This window comes from Falco biarmicus, chromosome 3, assembly GCF_023638135.1.
Source record: "Falco biarmicus isolate bFalBia1 chromosome 3, bFalBia1.pri, whole genome shotgun sequence".
In the NCBI taxonomy this organism is placed as follows: Eukaryota; Metazoa; Chordata; class Aves; order Falconiformes; family Falconidae; genus Falco; species Falco biarmicus.
In genome coordinates this window covers 109,688,617-109,713,420 of record NC_079290.1, presented here as the reverse complement: position 1 = coordinate 109,713,420, position 24,804 = coordinate 109,688,617, and the positions used below count along the sequence as shown (strand labels likewise).

General features: G+C 46.2%; 1 protein-coding gene across 21 annotated transcripts in view; it reads right to left on the bottom strand.

The window, feature by feature from the left end:
• Positions 1-22,014, bottom strand: part of EIF4G3 (eukaryotic translation initiation factor 4 gamma 3) — a 148,353-nt gene extending 126,339 nt beyond the window's left edge. For 9 of the 21 annotated variants that reach the window (XM_056333781.1, XM_056333794.1, XM_056333792.1 and 6 more), the window contains exon 1: positions 21,378-21,985. In XM_056333781.1, the coding sequence (XP_056189756.1) occupies positions 21,378-21,562 (185 nt within the window). In that variant the 5' untranslated portion in view covers positions 21,563-21,985. Of the gene's footprint in view, positions 1-21,377 lie in introns of all 21 variants that reach the window. The other 12 variants (XM_056333773.1, XM_056333774.1, XM_056333776.1 and 9 more) reach the window with 5 other exon arrangements.
• Between the last annotated feature and the right edge of the window lie 2,790 nt (positions 22,015-24,804).

Here is a 24,804-nt window from a genome sequence, read left to right as displayed (position 1 = left end):
GAGGGAATGAGCACAGCATACCTCACTTAGGGCTAAGTGTGCAAAAATCCAGCAAATTTGGTCCAATCCCAAGGTCACCCTCTACCACCAAAGGGAGAGGCAGCAGGGCGGCTACAGGATTTCACATACTGAAGACGCAAAGAAAACAACTTATTTTTGCTTCGTTGGGAAAGTTTTGGCCTTAAAGAAAAAACCAAGTAGGACGGACAATTTGAGTGTTGTCTCACGGACACATTCCATACTTTTTAAGTAAAGTGAAGGCCCCTAGGCCTTCAAATTCATTTCCGCTTTGATCCGCAAGAGCCTAAATTTATTAGCCTTCTAGACACGCGGCAAGGCTCATCTCTTTGTACAGGAAATTGGAAGGAATTCAGACAAGGCTTTATTTAAAGTTCAGACTCCCCCTATTGGGCTATGCTGCCACACAGCGATTTTACCCCAGGCATTCACTTGCACACCTAACCCCCCTGCCCAAAAACCAGAACCAGATCCTTGACAAGAATAACAGAATTAAGACAACACTTGCCAAGGCGTGAGGAGCGTTTGCATTTGTGTGGCCAACCAGTTGTGAAGTTTTCCCTGGCTAAAGTAACCCCTTCTGAGCAATTAATGAAATATTTGCCTTTTTTTTTTCATTCATATCACGAAGGAAGCCTTTCAAACACAAAGCTACATTTGAGATGACGGTGAGCTTCCTCCCCAAGAGCAACAACATGAACCAGACCCATGTTTTACTGAGTGGCTTCAAAGTATTTCAAAATCTGTTTTAACCCATATAATGGGGTGGTGCCAAGAAGTAGGAGACAAGCAGAGAAGCACTGATTCCTATTTCGCATGTGTAGGTATACACCGATTTAGAAAATGCTACAAAAAAATTCGCAGTAAAGCCTCACTGAAAAATCCACACTCAAAATGATCAAGTATTCTGCAATCAGACAGATCCATGCCTCTCCAGAGAGGTGGCAAAGAAACGCCGACATAGGCAGATTCTCCTGTATTGCTGTATCTATCTGAAGTTGGTTTAATTTATTAAAGACTATGGGACTTAAAGCCTTCAAGTCCTTTAAAAAAACCAACATACACACATGGGTACTTTCTCATCGGGAAAGTTAGGCAATTGCTCTTTCCTAACTGCAAGGCACACGATGGCTGGTAGAGAGTGATGAACAGTCATGTCTGGGGCTACTTTTTTCCAGCTTGAAACAGTGTGCTCAGCATCCATCTATTAAAAAGTTTAAGTCATTCTCCATTAAGGGAAAAAATAACTTGTGTCTCATGACAAGTATTTCTTCTGCCACTTGCTCAGGCCCCTCCACGAGTCTGAATGCCATTTTTCTCCCTGCTTGTCACGTATTCACTACAGTATTACACTGTCCTTCAAAAGGCACAGAAATACAGCCTCACTTACTTCTCTGAACCCCACAATTTACACTCCAGTTAGGAAATGCTAGCCAAAGAACAGCCAGCTTTACATCCCATTGAAATTTGGTTTAGAGGACCGAAAAAAACAGCTATTTCTAGAAAAAAGGTGCGCCAAGGTGCTTCAAACCCTGGGACAGTCTTTGTGGTCATCTCTCAATTGCAACGACATTGCTGACACTGTTTCATTTGCACAATCAAATTCATCGCTGTCCTGCTCTCCCAGTTTGTTTCACCCATCAGTACATTCAATTTTGGAGCGCGCACACACACCCCAAATCACTGTCTGCGCTTCACGGTAAGAAACAATTGCTCTACCTCGATCCTTACTCCTGGCAGCATTTACATTTATTTTTGCATGCCTGATACGCACCAGCGCTCTCCATCAGCTGCTTCCTAACATTTTATTTCCAGGAATTAATTCCCATACTGATGTTTCATAACGATTAGAGAGCACCTACCAGTAGCTTTCAGATTTACTAACACGGAATTGGGAAAAGGAGCTTTCATTTCTCTCGTCTCTACCTACCGGTAAGAGGAAAGCCCCTCGCATACCCACTCACAAACTAAAGTCAGTTTAGGATGATGCTGAACGACTTTACAACTGTTGAACAAAACTCTCCAACTCTATACTGCCACTTAGCAGAAACAGCTGTTTTAATAAGCGCTTACATCTTTAGCTGGCTAATGCAATAACAAAATTAAACAGGACAACATGGAGACTAATCCAACCGGGGCGGGGGAAAGCCATTTAGTATTCCCAAGCACTGAAACAAGCCATTTAGTCTCCGCGTGCACGCAGCCCGCACAGGCGTTAACGTTCCACAACCACGTTCTGCTCTTGGAAGGATTTGCCAGGATCTGTTTACACAATCCACTTTTCCCTGCTAAAGGCATGAAAGAAAATACTCTGCGGAGAACGTAAGAGGCAACACGTTCTCTCCCCAGCTTTCTGCAACTTTTCCTGCAAACTGAGCAAACAAAATCAATTCAGAAATATCAGTGCTGCTCCTGAAATGTATTAACAATGAGAGTGAGGGCTGCTGAAAGAGAAAGGGGGGACTGAAAGTATTAACAAAAGCCCACAGCACACTGGCTGTGGCTAAAGCTAGAGCCTGAAAGACTTCTTTGTCTTTCTGGTCAATGCAAGCCTATTCAACAGCCCGATATATAGCAGAAAGAAAGTGAGGGTGGGAGGAAGAAGAGTCTTGTCTCTTTAGGGGACGTCTCCTCAGCTGCCAAGCTGCAAAGCAGAGAGAGAGGGGACTCTCGCATGAACACAGAGCTGCTTTCCAAGCGGCCCGTAACCCAGGCATTGTCTATTAACAAACGCCAACTGAAAGGACATGCTCTGCTCGCGCCCAACCTTACTCGACCAAGGGACACACATTCCAGGCACTGGACATCTAGTTCCCAAAAAAGCCTCCAAGTGCAACATAAATAATAAGCTATAGAAAATAAACCCCCTATTTCTGAAAGTCTGCTGGCTTTTCTGCGATCCCTTCCTCCCAACAATGAGCTATTGTTCCACTCCTGGTACTGAGGAAATGTTTGTGTTCCTTCTCCAGGTCCTCTGCATTTAGAGACCTGCTCCTCATTTCAAGATAATTACCCAACATGCTACAAAGCACACAAGCCTTTCACAGTTCAAGAGAAAATAAATTTAATATTGATTTAACCAAACAAACCCAACGCCCCTTTCCTCATTTTCTTAGCATTACTGTAAAAACTCAGCAGAGCTCAACATCTAACCAAGGTTGAAGGAGGAGACTCCCAGTTGATACTAGTGTGTTATTTAACATGGACACACATGACCACCAGCCTGACATGCAGGGTGATGACAGTGAGTGCTGCCTTGAAGACACTGACGCTTGCTGGGGCATATTTCTTCTCCCGCATGTTGCAATAGGGAGACACACAAGCTCCTCACCCCGGCCACACAGCCACAAGCACCAGGAGTGCGTACTCACGTGTCTGCAAGGCTAGACCCTCCACATGGTTTAAGACGCTGCCATCACATACTTTCTTGTGAACTGCACGTCCCAAGGAACATAAATACTCTGCTGTAAAAACCAAGAGCAGCGAACGCACATACATCTAGGCTTGCTCCTCATCTCTCCTACACTGAGTGCTCGGTGCTCGCTGCGTGCTGGAGCCTGTGGCCAAGGAGCAAAGTGTGAACTCTCCCTGCTTCTGAAGCCCTGACCGCTGCAGGAGCCAAGATTTTGATGCTGGTAAGATCACTGCAAAAAGGTTTCTGCAGCAAGCCTCGCACATAACCATACAAAGCAAACACTTAAGTGAGAAAAAACAACAAAGTGCGTATTTCCACACCTTTAACATTTATTCGTCTAACCGTAGCATGCAAAGGGGACAGCACAGCAATCGCCAAATGAACCTACTATAGAAGGAGCTCTCGCATGCTTCGCTCGCAGGATGCACACAGCCTCGCTCAAAGGAAACCTGAGCAGGCGGGCTCCATTTTCCTCCAGCAGCCTTACTTGAGATAGCCACATGAAAGGCAAAGTTGGTCAAATCCTGTCTTTTTGCACCACCACACAAGCTAACCCATACTGCTGCATTTAAACACTTCACTTTCGTGGACTCCGCATCTATTTTTGGAGTTGACCAAGGGGCAACAATTCTTTATAGAAAGAAGCAAACTAATTTATTTGCCTTAAAAACAAAGGCTTCTTAATTGCAATCAGACCAATAACTTCTGCAAGAACAGCTTGTAAAGATAAAAACTTCCCCCCCTCCGTGTCGTAGCTTAACTAAAAGGGAGTAAAACTCCACCGCAATCACAGTTTTAATTAAATTTGATTGATAGCCCATTACATAAGTATGCACAGAGCCACAGTTCACACAGGATGCTATTTCCTTTCAGGTTTTTCAATACAGAAAGGACTCCTGTTCTTAACCATTAAGATAAAAATCTTCTTATAAGTCCTGATTTGTTGCTTCATTGGAAAATGGTGGAAGGTCTCATTAAAAATAGCCAGCTGTGCAAAAAAGTTACTGTTCTTCAGGCATCCCGCACGCCTCTGGAAGGAGAATCCACTGGAAGGGACCAAGCACGCAGCCTGCTGCACCCGGAGCCGAACATACACCTCGCAGCACAAAGAGGCATTTGAAACACACACACACGCTCCCGCCGCTCTCCTCTCCTGGACTGCAGGAACATTTTTTGCCTCCTTTGTTTCTTTGCAGGTGGGGAACGGTGACGTCAAGCAGGCAGCTCATAAAGCTGGGAAGAGGAACTTAAAACACAAACCCCCTTGCACCATGAACAGCAAAGTGTCTGCAGCCGCCGCAGAAGTGGGATTTCATAGCATGCTCTTGTACCACATACCACATCTTCCCCCCAGCCCCCCAGCCTTTTTTTTTTTTTTTTAATGCCAGGGTGCTACATGCTCTTGGGTCCAGCTGTCCAATTACTGACATACCCTCAAAGGCAAGAAAGAACAAAAAAGCAGAAAGAGCAACAAAAGATAGTTACGCAGCATAAATTCAGGTAATTCTTTGTGCGCCTAAAACTCTAGCGAAGGCAGCAGCTGCTGCAGCATGCAAGGTTCAAACCAAAGTCTAAAGAAACATGGAAATAGAGAAGAAAAAGAAACACAGTCCGTAACACATCTATTTCTGATTGGCAATCACATGGGCTTCCATTTGCAACTCTGGCATTAGAAACAGAGATGGTATATAAATAGGAAACTCTCTTTCACCTTCCCAACTATAAGTTAGAGACTGCTGCGCTGATGATTAAGAACAGAACATAGCAGGGCAAGTTTTATTTATTTATATTCCTGAACGCAGCATGCATCCAGCAGCAACTTAAATAAAAACTATTTACTCCAGAGCTTTAATGTCACCACCATAGATAGGAGAACATCAATAATGTCATGTACATGAAAGCACGCTCTGTTTTCAGGTAAATCAAGATGTAAATATTTGTTCTACTTAATTCTGCTTTGTACAATCCAGATAACGCACATTTTGAGATGCAGTTATGAAATGCCAGCATTTAGAAACCAAACAATCTGTAATAAGTTACTCAATACAACAACTAAGGAAAAAAAACAAAAGCAGCTATATTCACATACGCTATTACATGGTACCTGAGAGCTATGCAATGCTTCTTATACCTGAATATTCATGTGGAAAAAAATTAAAACCTAAGAAAACCCAGACAAAGAACCTCGTTAAGTTTATTAAGGCTAGTAAAAGAGCTCCAAGTGTAGCCGCCACAGACCAGGTAGATTTAAATCCCAACTGGGGGCTCTTTGCTGCTTTCAGTACAAATGCTGCAGCCTCGCCACCCCAGCATATAAATAGGCTTTAAGGGACAAGCAACACGACCAAACCATACGTCAACCAAACGAGCCTCTTCAAAGTACTGCCGGTAAAGGTTTCCTGGTTTTATGCTTCTTGCTTTTACCAAGCTGTAAACTGCAAAGAGTATGACATACATTTTCGGGATAGAGATTGTTCTCAGTTCACTGATTTCACTTCAATCACGTTTCGCCACTGCCTGAGGTGGCTCTGAGATTGGGATGATCTTAAAATACTGTTCTGTCCCCTGGCATCATGCAAAGCGACCACAGGAACCTTTCCTTTCCCATGGACAGGGAAATGAGAGCTGCCCTCTGATTCTACCTGCTTCTGAAGCTCACAACATGCAGCATTTGAGGCCTCTCAGGTGAGTGGTCTCTCAGGGGCAACTTCACACTAGCGACTGCTCTTACACTGTGGTTACGCTGATGTAACAGCCCCAAAACCAAAACCTACAAGCAGACATCCTGGACACGGCAAAGACAAGCCCTGCCAGGGAATAATGCACAAAAAAGTCACAATTGCAGCTCACGGTTAAACAATTCCTTGCTTGAAGGTACCATGAGATGAACTTCATGCAGGCTTTGGCCTTTTCCGCCCACAGTGACACCAAAGGTTTCTACAGGGAAGGTGATATTCTTACCAGACACAACCAAAAGGACAAGATTGTGGAGCACTTGCCAGGCATATACAGGTGATTTTTACATTTGGGGCAATCACCTTTCAGTCCCTGGGAAGACTATTTTGTTATGATTTCCCTGTTCTTAAAGGGAATTTAGCAAATTAAGTGCTGACTGTCTCTGCAGCCAGGGCATGTTAACTAAGCAAGGAAGCTCCTTTCAAACAATGCAGGTTTGTCATCCCATGCAGGGAGCCCCACTTTCCTCCACTCACCCCTCTGCAACCAAGCTTCTCTTGAACAGCAGTGAACAGCAAACAGCCTTGTCTGTCTCCACAAACCTCTCCTGGTCCACAGCTACCTCTCTGGCTTTAATCCAGATAAAACTTACTGTTTTCCTGAGCTGAAGATAGAAAGCTACCACAAAGAAACAGTTTTGTTCTCACCTTGAGGCAACAGAAATAACACAGCCAAACATCAACTACAAGACACAACCCCTTGCAAGACAGCAAAGGATGGCTTTCTCGCGCTCAGCAGTGAGACTAAGGTCTCAATTTTCACAAATACTGTTCCCCTTAAGGCACTCAGCTGAAGCTGGCATGTGTAAAGAGCTCAGGACCTCACGCTACGAAACCAGTGGCAAAGAGAGCAGTGGTATGCTGATGCTCAGTGAGCTCTTGCAAGAATTTGGCCAGCAAGCTTCCCGTGCTTTGAGGACAGCAGCAAGTCTCAGGACTTGCAACACCCTGCACCATTAGACCTTCAAGCATGAAAGACTTTCCAACACCACAGTATCTAAAGCACCTGCTTAGGTACACCTCATCCCCATCCTGAAGGTATTTCATACTTGTGCCTTTTTCCTGCAAGACTTCCAAAAGCTAAAAGGTGATGAACTGTTTAGTGACTCACCAAAGGTTTCTTGAATTCAAAAGGAGCTGAAGTCCTGCCATCTATACCACCACAACGTTTCTACTTACATAATATTTGAGCTGTATTTCAGTCAGCAACCCTCAGCACTGCACTGGAATTCCTTTGCTCTGAATTGCCGAGTTTTGGCACAACGTGTTTAATATGGGATGTGTTAATGGGATGAAGCAGCAAGCACAAAACTGGAGGAGATCCACTCTGTCAAACGACATTTTGATCAGTCTGCCTTCAAAGCAATGGTATAGACAACTTGGGGAGTGGCACATCCTGATCCTGATCTAAAAATAACTGGATTACAGGAGTGACAGTCAATTCTAACTCCATTATTCAAATCTTGATTAAATCTAACGTCAAGTATATTTCTTAATCAACCCGCCTCAAGTGACTACTTGAAGGCTAATCTCTCAAAGCCTTTTTTCAGAGTAGAGAAGATTCTTCTACAGCCTTAACACACCAAGGAGCAGGTAGAACATGAAAATTATTATCCACAAAGCTTGTTCTTTCCAAAAATATTTGGCAAAACAGTTGGTTTTTTCTGTCTGTTTCATATAAACACGATGTAAAGTGAAATTAAAACAAAGTCTCAAAATGCCCCTTCAGCATCTAAAAACGAACCAAGCTCAGAGGGAAGAAAGCATCTCGAACAAGGCATCTCAGCATGGTGCAGCAAGAAAAAAGTCCTTTGGATACTGTTAACTGCATTTGTTTTTGTGATTAACTGCAACAAAAGGAAAAAAAAAATCCATAGCCTGAAAGAGAGAGATATCTTAACACTGCTTTCTTCAACAAAGTTCTTCTAGACCAGCCTCTGGCTACCACGCTTTTGGTAAGTGTTAAAAAACATATTTACGTAAGGAACAGTTCAGCAGGGAAATGGTATGCTAGCTCCCAAGACCCCCTCCAAGCACACACATTAGAGGCAGCCCTGCACGCTGCAAACCTCCCTCTGGAGACGATGAATGCAAAGATGGTGCCAAAAAACTGCTCCAGCTGCTGCTCGCTGAAGACATTTCTGCCCCAGCTGATAACCACCACGGTCAGAGCTCACCACCCCCACCCCCCAGTTCTGTCATTTTAAAAACCATCTGATTCCTCCCTAACCTGCTTCAGTAAAGCGATCCTTATTTAAAACATTTATAAAGATGGAAGCAAACTGAAGGGTTAGTAGAAGAGATGGGCTGGGAAAAATTCCTGGGTCACTTTATCAAGCCAGAACACTGAGCAAACTAATTGCAGCCACCACCAGGGAAGAAGGAAGATGCTCATCCCAGATGGGCAGAAGTTCAGAAGCCAGCAAATGTGGAGAAGTCTTTCTTCAGAGTGAAGAAAGTACATCAATCAAGAATGTAAGGTGGAAGGAAGAGGGGGGGAAGCAGGAATCCTTCATAGGAGACAAGCATCCAAAGAGAAATACCACATCCACAAAAGTCCTCAGCAGCAGCCAAGGAAGAGCCAGGGTGATACAGGCAAATCTGATGCCAGGCAACATCAGAGCCAGTGACCATCACCATATTTTCCTTTTATCACATTTTGAAGGCAAAAAAATAACAGTAGTAGTCTTACACTGGGCAGCAGCTATACAAAACTAAAGACTAAGCAAGTGTCTTGGTAAATGATATTTTTTTACAATACAAAAAATATACAAAGCAAGGCTGCAAGCAAGCCAGCTTAGTGGAGATCACAAGGAGCAATCAGGAGGAGACAGCCATGGGAGGAACAAGGGTTTGATCTCCTATGTGGCCAAATGGCACACATCAGCCCACTCCTTTCTGGAGTTACTTTGGCTTTTGGTCTATTCCAAAACAAACAGGTACGGTTCTTCGGCTGTCCTCCACACAGCAGATTGCATCAGATGCCTGCACATCTCTAGTCTGCCAGAAAAAATAGTATTTTTAATAAAATGCTGCAGACAAGACAGCAGAGCTAAAGCCATATCCATCCTCTACCTTTCACATTCTGCAATGCAACTGCTGATACAACATTTTTTGTAAAATACTCCCGTATTTCAATCATTGAACTGAAAACAATTCATGCCTCAATATCCAAAACACACAGTACTTCACATAAACCGAATCACACTTCGAAGAAAACAAATACCCCCAAATTTACCACACTTCTGTCCCCTGATTAGCAGCTGAAACAGCAGTTTCTGGCCTGATACCAGCTCGCAGAAAGGCTCTGACCTGCTTAGCCACCGTTCCCGTGCTGCTTTGAGGTAACCTGATAAACACGCTCCAAGGTCTGGGTTGTGAAGTGTGGAGCCGCTGTCAGTGCGCCGGGGGAGGACAGCTTACACCGGGTAACACACTGAGCTGGCAGAGGAATTCCTCTATGTCCCACAGCCTCGCCAGCAAAGATTGGGATTGTTTGCTTTGTGCGTTGGGTTGGTTTTTTTTCCCTTCAGAACAGTTACTTAACACGCACACAGTTATTTCTACACTGAGTTTATCCAGCAAACACATAACTGGTTAAGAACAGTAAAGTCCAAACAGACAAAGCAGAGAGCTCCAGATGACATAACTGAGAAGACACACAGAGGAAGGCAGACCAGGAGGAAACCTATCTGATTGCCAGAAAGGTTACCAAGCTTTTATTCAGCCTTTTTTCAGCTTACAGCCTGGAACAAGCTTCCAAACTTTCCAAGGTATTACAGGCTACCTCCCCTCATACTAAATTCACAAAATAAAACCTTAACATGTCCAGCTTCCCTTTAACACCAGCAATTATCTGCATCTGGGAGCATGTTGTTACATGACTGGAAAAAAAGTTCCCCACGCAGACACAAGTACTACAGGGCTCATCCATGGCAATTTTCACCAGAGAGTTTGAATTTCTGTAACGTACTAAAGAACAGCTTGCTTATTTTTATCTTTCTATGCATGCTATTAACATAGAACTCCCCCAGCCCACTTACCTCAAACTTTGTACCCTAAAATCACAAATAAGCTACTACAGCTCACAAGGCTACAACCCACGCACACCTCTTCTCTACAGGGACGGCCGCTGCTTGCATCCTTGGGGGTTTGAGACCCTACAGCTGTAACCATTTATTACCAAGCCAAGCTTTCTATCTGTATGATAAGCATGCATATCAAACAGCCTAGTAGTTTACTGTCTCATTCACTCAGCTACGTTTCCTACCGTGTCTCTAATACTTCATGCTGTGACTGCATGGGAAAATGTAATGCTTTGCTGGTCAATCCGTCAGGAAGCATCGTGGTGACAGCAGCGTTGTCACCCAGACTAATGTCCTTCCATCAGCTGAGCAACAAATTCTCGAAGTATGCTTCTCGAAAGCGTTAATGCTCGTTTCAACTCCTGATTTTGTAACGCTTCACTATTTCCCCCCCATAATCTTTATTTCAGTGGTTTATCAAAATGAAATGAAATCGTTGAGTACTCTCTTGCCACATGCAGAGCTTATGATTTCTCCCAAGTTAAAATCCCATGTCATACAAAATGAAACCCTGAGAAAGAAGGCATCTAGAGAAGACAGTGCAATGCATCTTACACTGCTGCACAAAAAACAGTTCATAGAGGAATACAGGTTGGACAGGAGCTCTGGGTCTCCTTGGTCCAATCCTCCACATGTTCAGTTTTTCCCCATAAGGGCTCTCAGTTGCATACTTTACACACACTTCTACAGGGTGCTTCAAGAAAAAGAGTAATAGCAACAATATATTTATCCCAGCTGAGTCTGAAGATGAGCAGTGAATTAGTCTCAGAGCATTTCTCATGTAAAGAAATGATGGGTTTACTGTCATTAGCTCTGCCTGTTGAATTCGGGCCACGCAGAGGTAAAACAGAGGGAAGGCTGCATCTGCTGCACGTGGCCATCGCGGAAGATTTCCCAGCACGTGTCTCCTTATCGTACAAAGTGGCCTCTGAAGTAATGCCACACAGCTGAACTGCAGGTGGAAGTCAGTGAAGATGTACACCTGATGTGCCATTCCAGATGGGAAGGAAATGGGAATTTCTGGACCCGTCCCTGCCTTCTGGTTGCTCGGGACTATTCGCACCAACAGGACACCCTGAACACTGCAGCAGGCAGGACTGCTCCTTTCCAATTAGCAGAAAATCCCATTTTGCTGATTTCAGACTGCACAGAAATCACAATGTTGCTGTATTTGTAGCAGGTTTTCAAAGATTATGAACCTCCACACCTAAAAAAATTACCGAACCACTTGGCTTTCATCACTACCACAGCAATGAGTGACATCCTCTGTTACAACCAGAATAAGGATGCACCGAGGACCACATTGGTTATCAATGCTGGTTTAGCAGCCTGTTCTCAAATTAATCTTAATTAAGACAAACACTAAGGTATGGGGAGGGGAGGAAGAGAAGACTAAGAAAACTATTTGCTTCAGTTGAAAGCACAGAATATAGTCTTAAATGCTGATGTTTTGCTAGGCCTCAGAACAGGAATGGACCAAATCAAACATTTTAAGTTATCCCTAGTGCAGAGCATCTCTGGTATTATTTGGGGCTGCAGTGCAAGCCGCCTACAGATAGGAAATTATACGGTTCATCAAATTGTCTGGTCAAAACACACTTCTGTTTTTTCCTTCGCAATTCAGAGACACTTCTGACCCACCTGAAGCAAGCATGGATGCTACAGATCTTTTACGTCCCCCATTCCTAAGCAAAAACACCATCTTAAGTGCAACATAATAAAAACGAGGATAGAGCTACACCACAAGAAAAAGCAATCAAAGCCTGATAAGCGAACTCTCCTCCTCTGAGAAAGGATTTTCAGCCTTCCCCTCCCAGACATGGAAGTTAGCCGACTTCTCCAAGATCTTCCAAACCCTGAGTGACCTTTCAGCATTTTAGCTCAACCAGCGAGACCTCAAACTCCCTGATGGAAACCAAGAGTTATCCCGGCTTTCAACACTTCCTGGCTTGGCTGCACTCTTCCCCCAACAAACCCCTTTCAAACAGCAAGACAGAGCTGCGCTGCCAGTGGAGAAACAGCTCTCCACTCCTCTTCAGTTCCCTCCTGCTCCCTTGTTTTATTGCTGCACTCCAGTTTCTTTCTACACGCCCTTCACAGGTTGATTAATACTCATCTCGAACGATCAGATGTCTAGTAATTCAGGCTTTTACACCGCTCCACACCGTAACTCTCATTAAGGCACACACATTTCACTAGAAAGCTTTTTGCTGACTGTTCCCACTCCTGACATCCAGGCCATTCAGTAAGACATTCTGGACAGAGGTCCCAGCTATAAAATTCACATGTTCTTCAGCTGCCAGAATGGGAATTTGGTGACAGTACAATTCATTCATTTATTTAATGATCTTAATGTCAGCCTGAGTGGATAAAGTGTGCTTTGGCTTCAGCAAGCAGCGATGGGGACCATGCCAAGTGCCGCCAACAATTGTTTCGGTGAATGCCTGCGATACCAGGTACTGCTGCCACAGACAGCACAACAAAATGTTACGTTTTCGGGGGGGGGGTGGTGGGGTGGTGAGGGGGTGGGGAAATGGGAATAATTTCAAGTTAAACCTGGTGCACAACCTCAGAACTAAATATTTAAACATGAAATAGTTTATTTGTGCAGATGACCCTTTTTTTTTTTTTTCATTAAAAAAGCGTTCTGGAAATGTAATCAACACAATTAAGCTGAACAGCTTAAGCTCATTGAAAATTACACTTTGTGATATTTGCATATCAACAAAAATTAGATCTTTCTTTCTTTTGAAGAGACAGACACAAAAGCACTTTGAAATCACTTTAAAACACAACGCTGAAGGAAAACATAATACCCAAGTTGGACAGGTTGACAGCTGAATTATTTGCATTTTGCAAATCTAGAATACAAAATGCAAAGCCCAGAAAAGTAAAGTATTTGAAGAGTGACTGTCCAGTAACTAGTATTTATATCTGCATAAGCACTGGTAAGAAGGGGTGACACAAACTGAAGCTAGCCTTTTAAGATATAGCCAGTTGAACTCAGAAGATGTCTCACCAGCTGAATAGTACATCCACAAGAACCTTCAACACCAACTTCATCATGCTAAAGTTGGCCATGAATCACCAGCTGCTGAAATCCCTTTCCCAGCATCCTCCAGAGCTTGGGATGTGCCATGAACTACGCATTAAAAGTCACGACAAGCATGCTAAAGCAACACTTTGGGGTGGAAGTCAAGAATTTAAATAAGCGGTATAGGTTATCTACCCTCAGTTGTAGTACCCTGCCGAGTTCCCTTTCAAATATAATACGGATACTGAGATCAGCTGCATGCTGCAAAACAAAGCATCCAGCTTTAAGCCTGAAAAAAATATAGTATTTTAAAGCCTACATAACCCCAAACAAGAACTCCAAAGTTCCAGAAAGTTTTCAGACCAGATTTTGTTCTGAATTTCACATCAGGCTTGATGGTTCTCTAAAAGATATCACGGTCGCCCAAGGACAGAACAGCTTGGCCTCGCCACTTAGTGGCAAAGCACATTTTAATTTTTTTATGTTTTTTTTACAGACATACCTTTTCTTCAGCATGGTAGGAGCCTTTCAAAGACAGTGGCTGACTTAAAAACCAGAACTGTAAGTAGTATCACTAAAAAAACATCTTTCCCTTTGATGCTTATAAGAAGAGTCTCCTGCTTTGTCTGAAAAGATTGAAGACTTCTGTCATGTTTGCTTTGCGGCAAAAGAATAAGATGAGAAAAATGCCAGTTTCAAGGCACAGTAACTTCTACAACTTTTTAATAACACAGAAAAAGAGGGAAATCTCTTTTTCAGACTACCATTAGTGCAGCCATAGCATTAGTTTAAACAGATTTTCAGACGCCACCAGCAACGCAGACATTTAAATCAGTCTACTCTTAGTAATTCAGTAACTCACACACAGTCACTCTCACATGTAAATCAAACTGAAACACAAACAAATACACAATCATCATCTGGCAACCCAAAAGAGAAAATCTGTGCAATGTTTATTAGTTTCCACCTCCCAAAAGCTTTCCAAACTTGGGAAAATCTGTATTTAAGATCTTTAACTGCATTAACTCTTCCTTGCTCTGTGTTTTCACAACCTCAAGAACAAACTCAAAGATCAGCAGCAAGATTTCTTTTCCTACCACCCTGAGGACGTACCACATGAAGCCCACTCCACAGAGTTATTCCTGTGCAGATACTCTTACTCTGAAGCATGAGCCTCATTCCTGCTGAGCTCAACCACTTGGAAAGGAGCAGCTGCTCCGTGCATCTCGACAAGTCCTAACCCATTTCAACACTTTACCGACAGTTTTGCAGAATGCTATTGGTATCGGTCAAGGACTGGATTTTTCCTTTCAAGACACACATTTCAGAAGCCACTTCGCTTATTTTCAGGCACGTTAAAAGCTCTAGAAATATTTTAACCCTCAGACAGATAAAGGATACACAAAGGTGTTACAACCAACAACAGAAACACATTATTTTTGATAACGGAACCGATTTAAACTGATACAATCTCGGTGTGTGGAAATTTGTCCTTTTCTCTCCACCTCGGACAACTACATGGCAAACAAAGGTAAAAACAATTCTTAAGGTACAATCAGAATACAGAGCGCGTAATTTTCCTTTCAGGAAAGAAAAAAAAAAAATGCTGTCCCATTAACCTAGTTACATGCCCAGCAGCAATTTGACTGAAGTCCCATCAGCAACAGCGTGCCATCACCTACTACAGAAAGAGAGCACACATTCTGGGACATCTTCCAAACATATATAATAAAACATAAGAGTAACATGCACTAGAAAATTTCACTAGCCTAAAAGCTTATTTTGCTCTCCTCCTTTTGATCCTTGGCTTTTTTAAGAACACATTCTATTTTCTTCTTCCAGCTGTTCCACATCATCATTTCCTATTTGGGAGACAAAATGAAGTCAACAGTTTGGAAAGCAAAGCTGTACATAGGAGAAGTTCTTGAAATTACCACCAAGTGTGAAACACAGCACTATGAGAAGTCACGACAACGATGTTCCCTCAAAAAAAACCAAAAAATTCTAGATTTGTTCCCTCAGACCATGGGGCACGCAAATCCTCCACGCACATCTTCACGCCCCATAACAAACGCCAGTTTTCTCTTCCCCATTAATTCCAGAAAAGCCTTTGCAATTGCTAGCAGACATATTCAAGTCACAGATAAAGTTTCCTACTAAAGAAATCCCTGTAAAACAGTGATACTACCCATCTATAATTCCCCAGAGTAAAAATTCCAGCAACTCTAATCATATTAGCGGATTTACGCACAACTAAACTTGACAGTTGACTAGCCCTGAAATTGCTGGATTAGGGGAAAAAAGAAAATATAGGTTACCTATGACTTCTAAAGAGAGATCTTCGCTGCTTACTCTTACTACAAAACAAAAACAGAGCAAATGCACCAGCTCAGCAGACCCCAACATTTGCTAATGACATGAAAAAGCCTTTCAGCCCTAAGATGATGGACAAAACACACACACACACAAATGAAAACCCCTCTGTGTCCCGACATCTAAAAGGGAAGTCATTTGTTCTAAGTCTCCTATTAGTCTCTCACCGACTTTTCCCCATAGATAAAATCACAAACTGTGTTCCAAAACCAGTACTGCGCATTAAATACATATAAATTTAAATGGTTTCTCCTGCTGACTTCTGCCAAAGAACATACACAATCATGTCCTCAGATAAGAAGGGAAAAATAAGTTAGGTGAAATCACATTTTTGGAAGAGCGGTTTTCTCCAAGACATTTCACCACAAAAATCTTACAAAGCTGGTAAAGTGACATATCTGTGCTATAACATGATTAGCTTTTGTCATTAAATAAATTAAAGTTATTTCTGCTTGGAAGAACGCAAAGATGTGCCAAGGCTGGGGAACATCAACAGGGGAGATGGCAGAGAGGTCTAAAAGCACTTAGTTTTTGGCAATATGCTCACAAACCCGTGCCCGATCCTCCCCTGCAGAAGAGTCACTACCATGGAGCGGCAGGGAAAGCCTCTGCGTTTTCAAAGCTTCTCTCACGCTGCATACCCTCCCGAGATGTATGATCTCCACTGCTTCAGACACTCCTAAACAGAAACGCTTCTCAGGCAACACCACTGCCCCTTCTTTTCCCTTCATCCTGCTGAGGTTTCAGAAAGCTCACTCCTGAACTCAAAAAAAACAGAGAGCAAAGGAACATCTCTGATCTCAGCCCAGTTCCTCCCCTCCTTCCCATCTCTTGCCACTCCTTCTCTTTCATGACCATAACCCTACAAACACGGTTCCTTGCGAGTAGCCACCACTGGCACCTGGAAGAGGACTTCCAACCGCGCTCTTGTTTTAGCTACAGTTCAATGTCAAAGCTGCCCAGAAACCAAAGCTGATCTGCGCAGGGAGGCAGAGCACTTGACTCAAAAGCCACCAACGCAGCTCTTCGAGCTGTCTTTTATGCCCAAGCAGCTTTCTAATCCCTGGGTACTCATCTTCAAAGTCATCAACAGATAAACCCCCGAGAGTACGGAGCATCACATACTCTGGAAAAAAGTGACTCGTAATGGAAGTAAGCAGGGAGGGAAGACAGAGTTGGTTCCAAACTCCCAGAGGGTATCAAAGCAACCCAGAGACACTGATCTTTCAGCACGCACCAAAGATGTTCTCCTCGGAAAAATTCTTGAGAACTTTCCCCTTCAGCTCAACTCTGTTCACTAAAGGAAGACAAAAAGCCCTCTCCACCCAAACCCCCCTCAACAGTCTTGATTTAACTAGAAGATTACCAACGCAGGCCTACTCCAACTCAGCCTGCACCCAAACACCAGGTAAGTGCCGCCAGAAACTCACCCCCATTTCACACACAGTCTCTTAAATTCCTGAAAGCAATCCTGTATTTCTTGCCATTCTCCTGGGCTTTTGGGAAGCTGCTCGCATCCAGAAGATGCCACCCAACAGAGCAGGAACCAGCATACCGCTTTCTGAAAGGAACTACAGCAGTTAGCTAAAGCAACTCAGGAAAAACTAAAACAGATACTCAATGACTGAGGCAACGTTAGCAAAATCCAAGTTTCCATGCACAGCAAAGATGTACTTCACAGCAAAATCCCCCCAAAGGCTGACTATTCCTCTCCGCTTCTCAGAAATGGATTTAAAAGTGGGAGAAGAAAAGAAAGATTTTAAATGACCATCTGTTGAAACCCACCCTGAACCTGCCACACGATTGCCCCGCTGCAATAACCTGAAATTCAAACCCCCGTGCCCAGAGATACCCAATCCCCCCCTGAAACAGCTACAGTGATATATTAAGGTCAAGTCTGCTGGTGCCCGCACAGAGACCATCAACGATCAGGAAGCTGAACTCCCTCCAAATGCAAGGAAGTTTGGAAAAGAAAGCAAAAACCTACTGACACCAGCCCAGAGCCCAAGATGGCTCTGATCTCGCTCCAAGGTACGGTGTTAAATTAACCCTGAAGAGTCAGCAGACACGCAACATTACCCAAGTTCAACATTAATCAATCTGTTTGTCCCTTATAGCGCAGTGTTTGCCCATGTCTGGGCTGGGGCTGTGAAGAAACCAGTGACCTAATTATATTGATCCACAAAATTTATTCACAGCATGGGGACTTTTTAAAGAGCAGCTTAATACAACACACACAAAAAAATACTTTACCCTTAAGTGGCTAAAGAGTAAAGAAACACAGTGTAGTTTAACACGCATCAGAAGTACCATCAAGTTAAAAACACAAAGGTCTACAGTAAGTGTGCAGCCCAGAGCGTACCTTCATTATTTTACATTTTTATGGAAGAAGTCTCACTACAGAACAATTGACTTCATCTGGAACTTCTTCCTCAGAGGTAGTCTGAAAGCCAAAGCAAAGCTGGGCAGATTAGGATTTATGTTTGATAACATCCCTCTGTGTGTCATTTCATAGTTACACCCTCCCTCACCTATCCCCCCCAAATAACGGTCAGAATCAAACAGAGGATTTATCCATACTGACAACTTTTGAGCACAAATTCTGCCTGAAATTAGGTTTGATTGTATATTCACCACCACCAGAGCCGCAAAGTTATCCCATCTTACTTTTACACAGAAAATTTAACTTCTTGAAGCCACTACATTAAGGAAATTTCTCAAAGCTCTGTCCTGTCGTAACAGCGGCTCCAACAGCTTCCTATTCAGCACATAACAGAGTGAAACTCCCATCAAAACATTTCTGTTCTTCACATCCATCACTCTCCAGCTTCGCTTTCCATCAATAAGGGTTTTTTTAAATCCCTTCTTCCCCTGTGTTTTTCTTTTCCCTTGCTAACACCTTTCTACAAACGCACATGCTCTTTTTCCTGCACAGCACACACTCACCCAATTCTTCTTTTTTTTCCAATTATACAGATAACCATTTAATTTCACGATGCATTAAGTACCAAAACCACATTTATTTCCAAAGACACAAAGTTCACCATGCGGAAACTGTTCTAGTTTAGAAAGCTCAAGTCAGAGCCTCAGTCTACCTATTAACATATAATAATCCTTCACATCAACAAATAAAACCCTTGCACTGCTGTGAGGAGGAGACCTCACAGCGCTCTGCTCACTCTGAGTTGCCAGAAGAAACCTGCAACTATACTTCATCTGCTGTGGGGTAATGCTGTCTCAATAGTGGTATCAAAACAGACAAAAAAAAAGAAAAGAAAAAAAAAAAGAAACCAAACAGAGCTAAAAATAAGGCTGAACTCAGATGACCCTCTGCACTCCAGTAAATCACAGATGAACTATGCTCCCCAAGCCTCACTTCTGCAGCAGCACTCAGAAAAGGTAACAGCTTTTGTTTACTACCTGGAAGCAAACCCAAGTTCGGCGGAGGACAAAACCAGCCAGGACACCTGAACACCAAAGGTTCACCCAAAAGGTATCAACAACAGAGTACCTGTACATATTATGAGCACAGATTAGTAGTTTAGAAGTTAAGGAGCGGTATCAGTCAAACACAGTGTGTTTTCAAAACAGGGGTGGCTATAAATAAAAATAAAGACTGTATCATATATACCTCCCCACCTTTATACCACCATCAACTTGTCATATCTACCTAATGCTTCCCTGTTCCTCCATACTTCTTGCTCTGGGCGTCCAGTTGGGTCCCAGTGATGGGATATACTGTCACACCATCTCTGCCTCCTTTAGAGTCTCACCCATTCCTTCCCAAGCCTTTTTTTGTCTTTAGGCTGTACTCAGAGGTAAGCCAAAGCTTCGTCTCCCGCATGCAAGGCATTTTGCAACAACACTCACCAAAAGCAAGGACATCCTCCTGTCTCAGCTACAACAGCACAGCCACTCTTGCAAACCACCACCAAGATCGCCCTCAACAACACTGGAGAAGTATTTGTGTCCCTCCACAGTGCTTTCAATGATGACTTGAAAATAAAAGTGCTTCGGAAAGCCCCGCACGCTCCTGATCCCAAAGCCAGCAAACCAGCCCTTCAACTGTCAAGGCACCCCAAATGTCACATTCCCCGTTAAAAAAAGACCCTTTTCCAGCCAAACCAGCACCTTGCTGGAAAGTTCAGCTGAGCACGGACTCCGCAGGTGCACAATGGCCAGCATTCCCACCGTAACACTTGGCACATCACTCAAAACTGAGCAAATTTCCCCTGAGCAGCAACAGTTTTACTTACCACCGCCCCGCTGGCTTTCTAATGACAGCACCTTCACACTCTTTTTCCTAAAGCACACGCTGGCATTACAGAATAGCACAAGCTAGCCAAAAACACCCAGCGGAGAGTATGTCCCTCCACAGCACTCCCCAAAGTCTTCAGAGGTTTTCCTATTGACCCAAACAAATCTGTAACGTCAACAGTCTCATGATTTAAGCAACGTTATTTGTTGTCATGGCAAGAATGATTCTTGCCAGAAGCTCAAGAAAACAATGGACTTAAACTGATTATAACAGAGCTCGGTTTTCCCACCTCAAAACCGAAAGTGAGAGCAAGAAAATGCTTCTACACAGGGAACACATTTCTTGAAGAGCACAGGCATCCTCACACAGCTCAAAACAGCCCTCAGCAAAAATCCACCCCGCACTTCCACGTTAAAACCTAAGTCGCTGCCACCGAGAAATAGCAACACACACTCCCTGCACAGCACGGCCACACCATTCCTGGATCACACAGCCTGGCGATATTGCACTTCAGTACGTTTTTCACTTCACGTTCCCCCTAAAAACTTCGAGGATGGGGAGGGGGGCGGTGAGAAGAGCCAGTTTGCCGAGGGGATGCTGTCGGACGCTGGAGACAAAACCCCATGAGGGCAGGCAGGCTGGCCACCCCACTATCCTGCTGATCCCTGCAGTATTTACCTCCTGACTCGGGGCCTAGTCGCAGCAGAGAACCGAAGACCTTTAAAAAACATTCGCAGCAACCGCCGGCCTCTCTTTGTGGCCGGGGCCGCTTCGGCGGTGGGATTTTCTGGAGCGGGAGCCTTCTCCTGCCCATCACGCGTGGCCTGGCAGAGAAACCTGTTCGGCGCGACATTCCACCCGAGATTTATTTCCACCAGCCAAGTAAGGGGGTGGGGGATATATAAATAAATAAATAAAATAAATAAATCACATGAAAATCGGCCCCAGCTGGGGAAAAAAAAAAAAAAAAAAAAAAACACAAACAACAAACCAAACAACCCTGGGTTTCATTTCGCCTGGAAAAAACAACCAAACCAAAGGACTTACCTGGGCAGGACCGGAGGCAAAACTGAGGAGCGATTTATAATTCAAAGTTTACCCTTGGGGGTCACCGTGGCACGGGGGGGGGAAGGGGGCCCGGGGACCCTCTGCCTTCCCGGGGGAAGGGGGTGAACCCCCAAAGCAGCCCGCTGGGGGGAGGGGGCGAGGCACCCCCTCTCCCCACACCACCCCAGCAGGTGCAGCCCCACCGTGCACCGGGAGGGGGGGGACGGACCCACACAGACACCCCCACCCAGCCCCCAACCCACAAAAAGGCGCGGGCGCCCCAACCGCCACCCCCCGCGGGGCGCCCCCTCCCCACCCCCCCGGGCCAGCGGGGTCCCCGCGGCCCCTCGCCCCCCCGGGCCCCGCTCGCAGTGGGAAGGGGCTGTCGCCCCCCCCCCGGGGCAAAGGATACTGCTGGGGCGGCTGGGGCGGCAAGGCCCTGATGTTGGGGTGAGGCGCCGGCGCCGCCGCCGGGTGAGGGGGAGCCGGGGGGGGAGGCGGCCCCGCCGCCGCTGCCGCCGCCGCCCCGCTCCCGGGGCCGGTCCCCGCCGCCGCCGCCGCGCCGGGTTTCAAAGCCGCCTTCTGCGGTAAACTCATCGCCAAGCGGAGCCACCACCCCCCGGCGGGGAGCGGGGCCGGGGCCGGGGGGGAGCCGGGGAGCGGGCCGGGGGCCGGTGCGGCGGCCGGGGCAGCGCGGCGGGCCGGCACCGGCGCCGGTCTCCGTGACAACGCGCCTCCCGGAGGGCTCGGCGCGGGGAGGGGACGGGAGAGGGGCCGGCGGGGAGGGGAGGGGGGGAGGCGGCTCAGGCCGCGCTGCTCATGAGCTGCCGGCAGCAGGGGGTCTCGGTCCCCCTCCCCGGGGGCAGCGGAGCCCTTCGCGGTGGCGGCTCTCGGGCGATGCCGGCGGATTTTCCTCACTGAAGTAGCGGAGCATCAAACATGGCGCTGCGGCCGCCTCCAGCAGTCCGGCAGGACGGACGCTCGGGCGCCTTCGGGCCGCTCCGGAGCCGCTCGGCCCACCGGCGCTCGGCAATCTTCGGCTCTTTCCGGAGCCGCTCGCCGGCGAGCGGCGCTCGGGAAACCTCGGCTTCTTCCGGAGACCTTCGCGAGCGCACGCGTCCTCCTCCCCGCGTTCCCCCTTCCCTCCACCGCTCAACCCGGCACCTCCCGTGACCCTCGCGCTCGGGAAACTTCGTCTCTTTCCGGAGACCGAGGGCGTGAGGGAGTTCGGGAAGCTTCGGATAGGCTCGGAGGAGGGATTCCCGCCCAGGCGGGAGGCGCTTGGGCCTTTTCGGAGACTCTCGGGAGCAGCGAGGCCGCGGCTTCGGGTGCCTTCGGCTTGGCCCGGAGAGACTTCGGCAACGCTCGGCTGTGAGAGAGGCCCTCGCCTGCGAAGCGGAGCCTGGCCGCCGCAGCGCCCACCCCACTGCGGGCCCGGGAGCAGGGGGGGCGTCCCCCCCAAAAAAGCCACCTCTCCCGCAGCCCCGCTGCCAGCCCTGCGGCCCCCAGCCACATCCCAGGCTCCTGGGGCGGCTAGCAGGGGCAGAGCCGCAGCCCCTCACGAGGGGGGCTGAGGGCTGGCGGCCCTGGGGGTGACAGGGCAGCTGTGAGGGAGGCCCAGAGCCCGTGAGGGAGCCCACCTCTGGCAATGGGGCCTGGCGTCGGGAGGGCCCTCAGGGCCTTGTAGGGGCAGGCATCCACCTCACACCCAACCCACGCCTTCACCGCACCGACGGTTGCCACGCCACTGCCATCTTCAGCGTTTTGCAGCTGGGCTGCTGCACCCTCCCCACGACCACCACCGCCGGGCTGGGCTCAGCAGGAGCAAAAGCGGTTTGTACCATCTTGGGCAGATAAAAAGGACCTCAGAGCAGATTTAAGCAGCCGCTGGATTGTCCTGACTTGTCCTGCTCCACCGCTGGCTCCCGAGGGCTCATTCCAGCCTGCTGGCACCTACCGATGTTCCTGCTGCGCCGCACGTCCCAGTGTACTCCCAGTGCCTTCACTGGGCTGGCCAGTGTTGCTGCCCCATGTCACCCAGCCTGGGGTACACAAGCTGCTTTAGGAAAGTTTTCCATAGTTTATTCCCATCCCATCTGCTGCATCTTCTGGGCAGGTGCAAGTTTAGGAGGAAGATAAAACTTCAATGCAATCACAAATGCTTAAAGAGTGAAAAGCTGCTTTTATTAAACCATTCTCTTGGTGGTATGTTCAGGCACTTGGTGAGTAACTAACTGGTGCTGCAACTGAAAGTTGACTGAAGACAGACAGGGGTCTTATGCATAAAGACAACCTACCCTATGAGTCACATCTCTCCATGTCTCCAGAACAAGCTCTATTTGTAAGCAGAAAACTAAATTTGGGGTTTAAAATACAAATCTGAAGGGGGAGAATCTGGACTCTGTGTTGTTCACTAGATCAAAACTCGGCACAGGACTCAGCAGCCAAAAAATAGTACAAGGGTCTTGAGTACACTTTCCCTTTTCAGTCAGACTCTGAATTATTAAACAAGTTGGTTTGCGCAGGTCAGGTTTAGCCCATGACACCTGACTGTGCAGAAGTACAAGGACTGCAGCATACCCAGAGGCTCACCATCCTCTGAGGTGTGACCTCAGAAGAAAAGCTCCTGCAAGCTGCCGTGCCACTTAAGCCACTGCACTGGCCCTCAGTAAAAGTAGCTCTGCGACTGGAATAGTTTCTTACTTACTAAGGTGCTATCTACAGGGTACAGCCACACCAAACAAGCGTCCTGGGTAGTGCCAGAAGTTATTAGTGGAGCGGGTGGCAGAGGGAAGATGACTAGCATGCTATTTAGTTTCCCTTTCTGTGCTTTTTGTTCTGCACTGAGGCAAGGGAAATGCCTGGGATGAGGTGAGCTCGCATCTACCTCAAACTCCTGGGTGAAACAGGGAATGATGAGATTTAAATTTTTTTAAATGGGAATAAACCAGTCCTCTCCAGCCTGTAAAGAAGTCCTGAATGGGAACTATTTCCATCTGCAGCCCCAAATAAATATTTAGAGGGGGGTTGGATATTTTTTTCTGAGCCAGTTTTCATCTGCAGCCTACCACCTGCCAGATCAACTGCTGATTCCCTACCAGGAAAACCGAAGACTGCAGAGAGAAATGAGAACGACCTCAAAGAAAGGCCAAGTACTCCCCCACTCCCCAAAAATGGGAGAACAAAGGAGGAACTTTTATCACAGCAGGGGGGTTGCCTAAGGACTGATAGATCTCCAGACATCCTGAGAGCTGCCGTGCTCACAGCACATCTCTCCTGTCTGCAGCCTGCTGGGAAGACGGATCCTCCTCCACAGCTTAAAGACTTTGGTGTCATAATTTCGAGGGTGCAAGTAAAGCTGCATGGTCTAGGGGGTGTCGGTGTCCAGCACCATTCCATCAGCCACCTCCCAAACGTGGCACTTCTCCCGGTACATCCCTTCACGTGGAAGGAAATCATACCAAAAGCAAATTAACATCTATGGCTCCCTCTGTTCCACAGAAATAGCTGCCTGTAAACACAGCTGTGAAAGAGCCTCCTAGCTCCAGTATCTTTAGATATATCACTTTTTGCCTGTTCAGAAAGGGGAAAAAACCCAACATTTTCACCATACTGTCTGCTGAAGCTCCCAAAGCATGCTAGCTGTGCAAAGGAACCAGGCTCCTGGCTCTGCCTTAAAGCTCCTCCAGTCTGTGTCTCCCCCCAGCCATCTTTTCACTTTTTTATTTTTTCTTAAGAGAAAAAAAGCAGACAAGTCTTTCTTCTATACTACCCCACGTAGGACGATTTGGCCAATGAAACCTGCAGATTTGGCGAGCCTGAGCAAGTGCCAGCTGAAT